The sequence below is a fragment of the Terrapene carolina genome, unplaced genomic scaffold, assembly GCF_002925995.2.
Source record: "Terrapene carolina triunguis isolate 2854851 unplaced genomic scaffold, T_m_triunguis-2.0 Scaffold66, whole genome shotgun sequence".
Taxonomy (NCBI): domain Eukaryota; kingdom Metazoa; phylum Chordata; order Testudines; family Emydidae; genus Terrapene; species Terrapene triunguis.
This window is the reverse complement of record NW_020664417.1, coordinates 84,797,909-84,809,787: the sequence shown is the minus strand read 5'-3', so window position 1 is coordinate 84,809,787 and position 11,879 is coordinate 84,797,909. Positions and strand designations below refer to the sequence as shown.

At 42.4% G+C, this 11,879-nt stretch overlaps 2 protein-coding genes across 3 annotated transcripts in view; one reads left to right on the top strand and one right to left on the bottom strand.

Annotated features, from left to right (window-relative positions):
• Window positions 1-8,684, bottom strand: part of NOP14 (NOP14 nucleolar protein) — a 45,356-nt gene extending 36,672 nt beyond the window's left edge. For both annotated transcript variants that reach the window (XR_003369618.2, XM_026648076.2), the window contains exons 1-4: window positions 8,365-8,684; window positions 5,285-5,419; window positions 3,634-3,775; window positions 1,012-1,157 (exon numbers count right to left, since the gene is read on the bottom strand). Coding sequence is in view for 1 of the 2 variants with exons in the window: in XM_026648076.2 (XP_026503861.1) it covers window positions 1,012-1,157; window positions 3,634-3,775; window positions 5,285-5,419; window positions 8,365-8,562 (621 nt within the window). In the remaining variant the exon portion in view is untranslated. The remainder of the gene's footprint in view (window positions 1-1,011; window positions 1,158-3,633; window positions 3,776-5,284; window positions 5,420-8,364) is intronic.
• Window positions 8,685-9,435: 751 nt separating this feature from the next.
• GRK4 (G protein-coupled receptor kinase 4) overlaps window positions 9,436-11,879 on the top strand; it is a 76,901-nt gene continuing 74,457 nt past the window's right edge. The window contains exon 1 of the mRNA XM_026648075.2: window positions 9,436-9,487. Within this exon, the coding sequence (XP_026503860.1) occupies window positions 9,436-9,487 (52 nt within the window). The remainder of the gene's footprint in view (window positions 9,488-11,879) is intronic.

Below are 11,879 nucleotides of genomic sequence, written 5' to 3'. Positions count from 1 at the left end.
GGGGGGGGGGGGGGTTTCTGGGTGTGGGGTGAGACTCGGCGGAAGGGTCTGAGTATGAGGGGGTCTGGATGCATGGGGGTTGGGTGGATGGGGGAGCAGCTCCCTATACAGTGATCCCCCTGCAGCTGAAGACCAATGGGAGCAGGAAGCGCAGGGGAGGAACAGGGGGAAAGAGAGTTTGCAGAGCTTCCTACAGCCAGAGCAGAAATCTGGGGGTAGGTCTGACACGTCCCCGGATGCCGTGCAGGGGAAGAGGAAGTCCTGTCCTCCCTAGCCCAGCAAGGACTAGCAGGTGAGCCTGGTGCAGGGTAGGGTCTTCCTCAGTCCCACCCCATGCCCCACAGTGATTTACCCCTCTGCTGGCTGCCCGGGCACCCAAAACATACTGCTGGGGAGGGTCGCATGACCGCTCTTGTAGCTTCCCTTTGCTTCCCAGTCAGAAAGTCATTTTTCTGCAGGGAAGCAAAGAAATCTGCAGGGGACATAATTCTGCGCATGCGCAGTGGCACAGAATTCCCCCAGAAATAAAGGAAGTCACCTGCAGCATCAAGAGCAAATGAGGTCCATATGTAGTCAAAACCAAATATGTAATAAAAAATTAGTTCATATCAACTCCTATTTTGCAGCGTTAAGCAGAAGAAGTAGCACAAACCTGCAATGGGTAACTCCAGGGCAGAGCATGGAAAACGAGTTAACCATGCTAACAGACTTCATAGGTGGAGGGTTTGGGAACCTACAGAGAGGCAGACACTTTATACAGTTTTCCCAAGGTAAACAGCGTCAGGTATATGATTTTTTGGCTCTGTATTTAGAAAGCCATATCCCCTTTGTTTACTGTGCCACCAATATTTTTTCTCCTGTGAAGAGAGAGGATTTGGTGGTTTCCATGTCCTAAAGCTGATAATGGGTTTTATTGAATGTTTTCTGCCTTCTGTAAGTTTTCACATGGAAAATGATGTGTTACTTAATGTTGTCAGTCCAGATTTTTTTATTCAAAGGCTATAAACTCACCTTCTCTTGTTTGGATTTGGCAATCAGCTCTTCAATGAGCTCCTTGCGAGATTTAGGTTTTTCCTCCTCTTCATCTTGTTCCCCAGTGAGTGCTTTCCTACGAAGGAGACCTCCACTCCCTCCAAAGTGAGCAGCAGTTAGCTCAGCTGAAAAAAGAGAATTGAAAGGATTAATGAATCTATAGATTTATGCTCTCCTTAAGCTGTTGGGGTGCTATTTCCCTATTATTAAGGCACAGGGGAAACTGATGGATTCCATGAAAGAATAAAGTTAACCAAGGTTTAAACCCCATTTCTGCAGATAAAGATTGATGCTTGGCCTAAGTTAAGATAAGGCCTGGTCTACACTACGACTTTAATTCGGATTTAGCTGCGTTAATCCGAATTAATCCTTAACCCGTCCACACAACGGAGCCAGTTACTTCGAATTAAAGGGCACTTAAAATCGATTTCTGTACTCCACCCCGACGAGCGGAGTAGCACCAAAATCGATTTTGTTAATTCGAATTAGGGGTAGTGTGGCCGCACACCACCGAATTAATGTAGTTAAAAACCGAATTAATGTGCTTAGTGTGGCCGCGCACAATCGAATTTATACAATCTGTTTCCCAAATTCGAATTATCTAAATTCGGATTAATCCTGTAGTGTAGACATACCCTAAGACTTTTCAGAAAAGGATTCCCACTATGACCTTGGATTTCCAAACTTTGTTAAATTTCCTTTCAAATACACACAGGCAAAAGGTACTTTTTGATTTAAGACAGCAATATAGCACTTTTTATCTGATGGCCTCAAAGCACTTTAATATATTAATTAAGCCTTACAACACTAATGTGAAGATAAGCATTATTATTCCTATTTTACAGATAGAGCACGGAGAAGTCAAGTGACTTGACCAACATTCCAGAAAAGGTCTATGCCTGGAATAGAATGTGCTTTAATCCCCAGACATTGACTGTGTTTAATTTATAAGAGCACATAAACTTAGGCCTGATCCCACAGATATTTAGAAACAATTAATTGTAAGAACATGAGTAATTCCACTGGACTACAAACATGCAGAAGGGTTTGCAGGACCAGAGCTTCAGACATCACAAGGACATACGCCTCATGAGAGGAACCTAGGATAATATGTTAGCCTCAACAATGGATTTTTTTGCTTGTGTTCACTATCCTAACTTTCATTTAAGACACAATTTGTGTGTTCAGTGCTTTTATTCAACGAGTACCCCAAAACAAAATAACCTGAAAACCTGTTTAAAACAAAATTTTTATGTAAAGTGTTTATAATCTAATGGGCTACAGAATTAAATATCTATTTTTTCTTTAAAGCTATCTTTCATCAAGTTAAAAAGAAATCAGCTATTGTTTTAACATAACTAAGGCCATGATCCTGCAATTTGCTTTGCTCAGGTGCAATAGTCCAATAGGGCTTACACTGCATGAACTCCTACCACTTAACTCATTAGCAGAACATTCACAAACACAATTGTAAGAGGTGTGCACATTTCTATTGACATTAAAGACGCAGATAAACTAAAGGAAGTAAACAAAAAGCAGCCAGGTTGGCTTTTACCTATTTATCTACCCAAACATCGTGCAAACAACCTTTATTCAGTGAGCAATATTTATTTATATATGTAGACCTCTCCAAGCCAAGGGAGATACTTGCATAAATATAGATTACTCACATGAGTAAAGGTTGCAGAAACTAGCTCCAGATTTGCCAAACAGAAAAGATAAAAATCAGTATGGAAAGAATTTTAATTTACATCTCCTATGAACAGCTATACCCAAATGTCTAGACTGCAACCCCCTTACTCACATTAGTGAGCACTTTTTGACACAAGAAATCGCACTGACTTCAATGAGACTATTTGCATGAGTAACTGCTCACTATTGTAAGTAGAAGGTTCATGATCTGGTCCAAAGAAATGTGTAACACAAAAAAAATTTAAGTTATTTGTTTTAACATGAACAAAAAAATGCATTTTTCCCCTAACTTGTTCTGAGAAATGGCTGCCCTGTTTGTGCTGAAATTTCCCCTTCCCAAAAAAAACTATATATATAGATATATAGATATATATATATACACACACACACACACACACACACACACACACACAGAGCATGGAAAATTTCAGCCCATATAGTGGAAATATGGTAAAGTTATAAAGCAACTGAAAATAGGGTCTTCTTATAATGGAATGTATCAGGCAGCCTCAACTACAGGTGTTCCTATTGGTGCCACCTATAATGTACCATACTTGCAAGCATCCTGGCATCTCTAAATAGTTGATTTTAAACCAGAGTTCATTTTAATTCTGAATGCACTTACTTTAACGATAATCCATATGTGAAAAGTCAATTATGATGTGATGAAATATTATACATATTTCTTAAAATCGCGAACGGTTAAAAATTACAACATGATATTGGCACGTATCCAGTTCTAATCACCACTTTCTATCAGACTAAAGAGAACAGAGATTTAAATCTGAACATTTTCTTTACATTATTTTTTCAATGAAAGCAGGGTACACAACAATTCACACAGCTATATTAACAATGAAAATTACATTGGATAAAAATGTATTAAGGTATCAGTTTGATTTTTCTTACCTGACAATATTCCTCTTTCTTCAGTATCACTGTCGCTATCAATAACATCATTAAGTTTTTCAATATCTGCTAAAGATTGGCCATAATGGGTCAATTCGTCATCTTCATTGAGATTATAGATACTTTTCTTTTCATGATTTTGCTGTGAAAAATAATCAAACCAACCAATTTAGTAATGAGACATTTTTCAGATTAATACCAGTTAAGAGAGAGCACAGGAGAGCCCTATTTCACTTCTCTGTTATTTTAACAGCATTAACAAGCCTACAATTTCATTCAGATACATTAAAGCGAGAAACGGTTAGCGTCTCACAACAGTTTTTACTCTCCATTAAATCCATTGTAAAAACTACAGAATTACAGTGTTGTGAGTAAGTAAGTGGTGAATCAGGCACAGTATTCTGGGGAAGGGCGTTTTTATTAGTTAAAAAATGACTGGTAAAATTACTAAACAAGCAAGCCTAGATTTTGTGTATGTAAAAAGTAAAAAAAAAAAAAAAAAAGTTTTTTTTTAAATAAAATGTTTCAAGCTTAATAACCACTAAAAAATTAGTTAACCTTCCCAATAACAATCTTATTCCTAGAATTTTCTGCACATGCAATCATGCTGCTTAACTCAGGAGTCCAAACATGATGTAGATGGAAGTAGTATTCAAAACCGATTCCATTTCTTAGAGCAGAGGTCCCCAAACTATGGGATGCGCTCCCCTAGGGGGGCACCGAGGAATGTTCGGGGGGTGCGACTCGGGCCTGGGCCAGCCCCCACAGGGGGTGGGGAGGGAGCACCACCGAGCTTTGCTCCTGGCCTCGGCTGCTGGCCTTGGCTCTGCTGCCGGCCCCGCCCCCAGCTGTGGCCCCAGCCTTAGCCCCCTAGCCCTCTCTTCATATCCTCCCCTCTCGGAGCCACGGCCCCACTCCTGGCGAGGGTAAGGGGGGAGAACGAGGTAAAAAGTTTGGGGATCACTGTCTTAGAGTGGTAAGACCCTAAAATGAGCTTCCTGGGCCATCAAGGGAAACGGCCTTTTTCAGGAGTATCGGTAAGAACATGAAATAGTGTTTAATGACAGTTAAAGGATTTACATTTTGTGGGAATGAAATTGGATTTGTGGGAATGAAATTGGATTCTGTCTAGTTTAACCCCCAAAATCACAATTTTGTAAATGTTAAAATAATTCAGTTTTAAAATCTTTATTTTGGATTGGGCTGGTCAAAGATTTTCTGGGCAAAAACTTTTTCAATAGAAAAATTGATTTTTGACAAAACAGTTTTTTCATCAAAAATGTCTCCTTTACATAGAAAATTTTGATTTTTCATAAAAATCCTCAAATCCCCGACAACCAAACTATTTCAGTTTTTGGCCAAATTTTTTTGGTTTTCTTATTTCCACCAAAAATTCTGAAATTTTCAATATTTTTTTTTAATGATCTCTAATTCTGGAATTCATTTAGATTGAATAAAAGATGCAGATAGGCTTTCAGAAAACAGAATGTGTGGGAGTAAAACAATGAAAGTCAGGTATGGTTGCCATGTTATAGGTTTTGGTAGAATCCTTAGGGGCCAAGCAATGTATTATTTACAGAAAGCTTTATTTGGCAAATTAAAAATTTCTACATCTATTTTTTTTAAATTATTTTTCATTCCTATACTTTACCTGTCGTTCCAAAGCGAACCTCTTCATCATCTTCTCCTCTGGGCTTATTTTGGTATTATATTCACCAAAACGCTTATCTTTAAATACATTGGACTTTTCCCGTTCTTTGTATTCTTTCAGCAAAGTTTGTGTACGCTGAAAAACAGATCAATGCATTAACTTAACAAAAGCACACCTGAAGCCAATGAATTAAGGTCTAATTTATTCAAACACATACACACACTGAATATGAGAACACTACTGTTGAATATAAAAAGACCAATTCTAATCAATACCGTAAATTTATTTTTTTTACCCTTATTTCATTCAATGATTAGTATACTTTATTATACTCCTAAAACAACTATAAACAATGCCAATGAAGAATTGTCATCTCAGTCCAGCTCCTCGTGTACAAGAAAGAATCTATCTATCTATCTATCTATATATATAAAACCTCAGAATACTAGCTGAAACAATTGTTGGCGGCCTCAGAGGAGAGGTCAGTAATCAAATAGGTATAGATACTGAGCTACCTATTCCACCCTGAAAGCAGACCCTGTAGGTCAGCAGTGAGGTATATTTGGAAGGTCAGAGTAGGAAAATTTGGCAGGCCAGTGTGGGGATGTCTATATTGTATCTGTTTTGCAGATAAATAGAGAGCTACACCTCTTTCTAGTGCTGTTAATACAGTATCTTATATTAGGACCTGATTTGACTTTTTTCTTAAAGGGAAAAAACCCTCAAGAGCTTACTAAACAAGACATTTAGTTTTCCAGTATTAACCATTTTAAAGTTTTGTAAAACCTGGGCCAATATTAAAGCAGGCGGGAAACTAATTTACCATCTCTTGCTCTCACATTGCAATATCACAACCCAGGGGTCGGCAACCTTTCAGAAGTGGTGTGCCGAGTCTTCATTTATTCACTCTAATTTAAGATTTTGCGTGCCAGTAATGTATTTTAACATTTTTAGACGGTCTCTTTCTATAAGTCTATAATATATAACTAAACTATTGTTGTATGTAAAGTAAATAAGGTTTTTAAAATGTTTAAGAAGCTTCATCTAAAATTAAATTAAAATGCAGAGACCCCCCAGATCGGTGGCCAGGACCCAGGCAGTGTGAGTGCTACTGAAAATCAGCTCGCGTGCCGCCTCTGGCACGCGTGCCATAGGTTGCCTACCCCCGTCACAACCCATACATTTTCAGCAAGCTGGCTATCTTCAATATTAGGTTCAAAAAGGTCAGCGGCAATATAAAACGTTAAAAAAATGTTTAGCTGATTCCTGGGGAGAAATACTATTGTTTATTATTATTATTATTGTGAACTCTCAAACTACTGTGGACAGCAAAATAGCTGAAGTTTCTAGCTATAGCCTTTTACACCCATGTCACAGATGCAGAATCTGCAGATTACTAAACAATGGAAGTCTTACTTCATAAGACTGTAGAATTTATGTTCCCTTTCCATCCGTTTATTTTATGTCCATGTATATAATTTTCAAGGAATTTTTAACAAGATGCAGTTTCTCTTTGTAATATATTTAGGGAAAAACAAAAACAAAAAAACACTTCTCCATCTTGACACGTATTACGCAGACCCTTTCATTGATTACCTTTATTTACAGTAACTTTATCTCATACAGGGCTTCTCAAGGGTTTTCAAAGTATACACAATGATAAATTAAACAACAGTTTCCCCTGTGCTCTAGTATCTCTCAGATAGATTTATTTTTCTTTTGAAGGAGATCTCTAAATTCTGTTTGCTGATGGATGGTATATACCAGGGGTGGCCAAACTTACTGACCCTTTGAGCTGCATACAACAATTTTCAGAAGAAGTTCAAGAGCTGGGGTGCACCTGCTGGGGCTCGGGGCTTCAGCACTGCTCCAGCTGAAGCCCCAAGCTCCGGCAGGCGCCTCCTACGGGACTGAAGCCCTGAGACCACCCCCATACTTGTTGGGCAGAAGAAGCCACAAGCCCCATCACCCCCCCACTGCAGGGCAGAAGCCCTGAGCTCCCCCAGTCTGCTAGGTGGAGAATGGGGGAGGGCATACGGGCTCCGCGAGCCACACTTTAACTGTAAAAGAGCCACATGTGGCTCATGAGCTGCAGTTTGGCTACCCCTGGTATATACATAGCAGGAAAGTGAAGGAAAATAAATTTATTTAACATAGATTCAATACAATCCAGTACTGTATTTACATCACTCATGCTGTACTTGCAGATTGGGAAGTACTTTTGGTGCCTTCAGTAAGGGATGCATCAGATTACTGGGCTCCCAGACATATAGTATGTATGTAGTCAAGATGCTCTCTAATGTGGTGGTGCTTTTGGCTATGGACTTGGTGTCAAGTCAGAGTAACCACTCTGATTTTGCTGTCTGTGGCCTATTATTTATATATTACAGTAGCATCAAGGAATCCTAATCAAGGAACAGGCACTATACAAAGAAGTAACAAAGAAGAGAGTCCCTTCCCCCAGAGTTCACAATCTAGGATGCAGAGGATGCACCTGACAGATGAAATAAACAAATTGGGTAAGGGTAGTTTGATAGATAAGATTACACAGAGTTTAAAAGAAAAGCAGAAGTCTTATCTCAACACTTGCCTAACTATTTCCTTTCCAATGATGGGAAACTTTAAAGTAAAGGCAACCTGCGGCGCGCAAGCTGATTTTTAGTGGCACTCACACTGCCTGGGGCCTGGCCACCGATCCGGGGGGCTCTGCATTTTAATTTATTTTTAAATAATTTTAAATAAAGCTTCTTAAACATTTTAAAAACCTTATTTACTTTACATACAACAATAGTTTAGTTATATATTATAGACTTATAGAAAGAGACCTTCTAAAAACGTTAAAATGTATTACTGGCAGGCAAAACCTTAAATTAGAGTGAATAAATCAATACTCGGCACACCGCTTCTGAAAGGTTGCCGACCCCTGCTATAGAATCCTGAGTTCAAACAGTTTGCGTACCATCATTTGCACAATCTGTGGGTGTGCACCACCACTGCCCCCCTCTGGCAGCGAGGGCTTACTCCAGTGGTGGGATCCACACCTTGTCCTCATCTGATGAGTGCCCTCCCCTCAGTCTTACCTTCTTGACAGCCTTGGACCGCGAGACGCCCGGCAGCCCCACGTCGTGTTTGGTTCTCCTGCCCAAGATATTAAACTTCTGCTTGTTCACCTTCACTTCAAAAGGGTTGTTCTTGACCAACGCTGTCCCTGCCCCACTGGGGCCCTTGGCCCTGGCAGCCACTTGGCCCTTTCTCCTCTGCTTAGTTGGTTTCCCCATCCTAGTGTGTGGGTGGGGTCAATACTCACTCAGCAGCATAAAGAACCAGGACTACGGTCTTGTACAAGCTCCTGGGCTAGAGGGAATGGGCCTGGGGAGCGAGCCACGCTAAACAAAATGGCGACCGGGGGGGGGGGGGGGGGGACCTTAAACTGCCCCAAGCTGCCCCCTGGTGTCTGAACGAACCACCTCGCGCGAGAGCTTCTAAGTATCGTGAGATCTAAAGGGGCGACCAGGATCCCTAACAAGCCTGTCCAGCGTCTCTACTGACTACCACTCATATTACGTACAGAGTACGCTAAGCAGCAACGCGGCCACACCTCTCGCGAGAGGTGACCCCGACATCCCGCGGGATTTAGTGATAGTAGCGGCTAGGCTCTGTAGGAGAAGAGATCGGAGCGGTATGAACTACATGACTATATATCCCGGCATGCAATGCTCCACCCTTGCGGGTGAGAGGTGAGGAACTATCAATCCCAGCAGGGAACACCCCACCGAGCGCGCGCGCTTACTACTCTCAGCTACCAATGAGCCAGCTTTGACGCAGGAGGTCGCCGGGCCGGGGGAGCGCATTGCCTGCTGGGAGCTGTAGTCTTCGGGGCGGAGCTGTCAGGGGCGAGAGGCGGGGGAGCGCGGCATAGTCCTGCCCAGTGTGGGCAGGCCCCGCCCGTCCCCTTTCCCCGCCCTCCTGAGCAGAGGAGGGAGGGGGCGGTGAGTGAGTGAGGAGTGAGTGAAGGGGGAGAGGAGAGCCCAGCACTAGCCCTCGGGGCCGGATGAGTGGAGCCCGGGTGTCCCGGCGGTGGCGGGGCAGGAGGAGGGGGCGAAGGAGGTGGTGGCTCTGAGGGGACAGAGGGCTTGGTTGGAGCCCTGATCATGGAGATCGAGAACATCGTGGCCAACACGGTGCTGCTGAAAGCCAGGGAAGGTGAGCGCAGGGGAGGGGGCGAAGAAGGGATGTGTGCGTGCCGAGGAGGGGCTCTGAGGGGACCGGGTGCTGGGGGAGGAGGGGGCGCTGGGAAACGACCAGGGCAAGAGGGGAGGACTTAGAGTGAGAAGAGAGGGAGGCGGCAGAGGGGAGCACAGTGCCAGGGGAGGAGGAGAGATGGGGACTGAGGAGAGAGGGTTTGGGGAAGGGGGGGACTAGACAGGGGTAGGGAGCGGAGGGGTTGGAAAGAGAAGCCGGGGCTGGGCGAGGAGGAATGGCGTGGGAATGAGGGTGGGGAAAGGAACCAGCGAGTGGATAACGGGGGTGAAGGTAAGATGTGGGGGTGACGGGGGTCGCTGTCAGGGCTAGGGAGCGTCGTGAACGGAGAGGAGAAGCTTGTTCCTTAACTTCACCAAGGTAGGATGTAAACATGTAAAATAGAGGCACCTGCCAAAGCTCCCTTGTTTGGGATTAATTGTAAACAGTTTTTAATGTTTCTTCGCTCTCCCACTTCCCTGGGTGCAAATGACTTTGCCGGATGTTTCAGAGAGATATTTAACCGTATTCTTTAATTCAAAAAGTGACTATGGGAAGGTGGGTTACTAGCAGGAGGACACTCCCTATTCAACTGAAATAGGCTCTAACTTTGTCAAAAACTTTAAGAAACGTTTGCCTTGTCCTCAAAATCCCTGGCAACATAAAAAGTAACTGATGAATGCCGCCTGCAGTTTCAGGTTGAGTGTCTTACATTGCTTGGTATGAAAGTGTCTGACTGTATAACTGCAGAGACTCTCCTAACTTTGAGATGGCTTCTCCAATGAGCAACCATATTTTAAATAAGTCTGAAATCTTGTTCTCTCAAATCGTTTTTTTTTTCCTGAATGCACAGTTGCATAAGTGGCTACATGAAAGCCTCCCCAGACTTGCATAAGTGGCTGCATAAAAGCTTTCAGACTACCCTCTGCTCTTAGTAGATCCTTGCTCTGAGCTCCACTGTTCTTCTTCTCTTTGGACCTGATCCTCCTACTTTTAATTGCATTGGGTAGCTTACTGAGTAGCCCCACTGATTTCAGTGGGATGACTCAAAGTGAGTAAGGGTGGAGGAATCTGGCCCTATAAGTTTTGCAAGTCACTCCCACTCTAAATAAGTTTGGCATGTATACTGTATGTGTATCCGGTGAAATCTGTCTTAAGCTGCCTGAACCAAAAAAATAAAAAAAAATCAGTCTTCAGCTTTGAAATTGGGTTTAGAAAGTAGAATAATGATCACAATGTTGATACATCTCCCAATGTTAGTTAAAAAGACCGCCTCAGTCTAGATGAGTGATATAGTTCCACTGACAATATACATCTGTGGTGTTGCAGCCTGGGTTTGGAGTTTGCATTGGAATGATCTAAGAAATGGGGAGAGTGTGGGCAGCACATGGGCACAGTAGAGCTTGGAGCCAGGTCCCACTAAGGATAGAGTGGTAACTGGGAATACTTTCAAGTGGCTGCTTAACATAGGGTTGCCTCCTTAATTTAGATTCCACTATATATAGAATAAATTATGATGGTATGACTGACCAAAATGAGTTTTTACTGTACTCTCAGATGTATAAGCAAAAAGAACGAGGAGTACTTGTGGCACCTTAGAGACTAACAAATTCATTTGGGCATAAGCTTTCGTGGGCTAAAACCCACTTCAACAGATGCATGCAGTGGAAAATACAGTAGGAAGATATATATACACCGAGAACATGAAAAAATGGGTATTGCCATACCAACTCTAACGAGACTAATCAATTAAGGTGGGATATTATCAGCAGGAGAAAAAAACCTTTTGTAGTGATAATCAGGATGGCCCATTTCAAACAGTTGACAAGAAGGTGTGAGTAACAGTAGGGGAAAAATTAGCATGGGGAAATAGTTTTTACTTTGTGTAATGACCCATCCACTCCCAGTCTTTATTCAAGCCTCAGATGTATAGTTTTACAGCAGCTGGCTTGATGTGACCAGTCGTACCCAAGATTAAATTTATTGTGAGTAGTAATGACAGTGCGTAAACATTATGTTTCTATCTTTCTCCCTTTTCTCCTTAGATAGATATGAGCAAGTACAACATATTTTGGCTTGGAATCCTTATCACTTGATTAGTGGGGGAGTGTCTTATCTTCGGTCTTTTAGGTCTCTGTCCTGGAGGCATCCTGATGTGTCTTACATTTTTCAAAGTGCTGCTCAAACAGTAATGTTTTTGCCACATGTGGAGTGCACTCATTGGTCCTGGAAAGATCTCTTTCACTGCTTTAAACAGGAACAGGGTCAGCTCCAGGCACCAGTGGAGGAAGCATGTGCCTGGGGCGGCACATGCTAAGGGGCGGCATTCCGTCCATTCTTGGGGTGGCACAGTCCG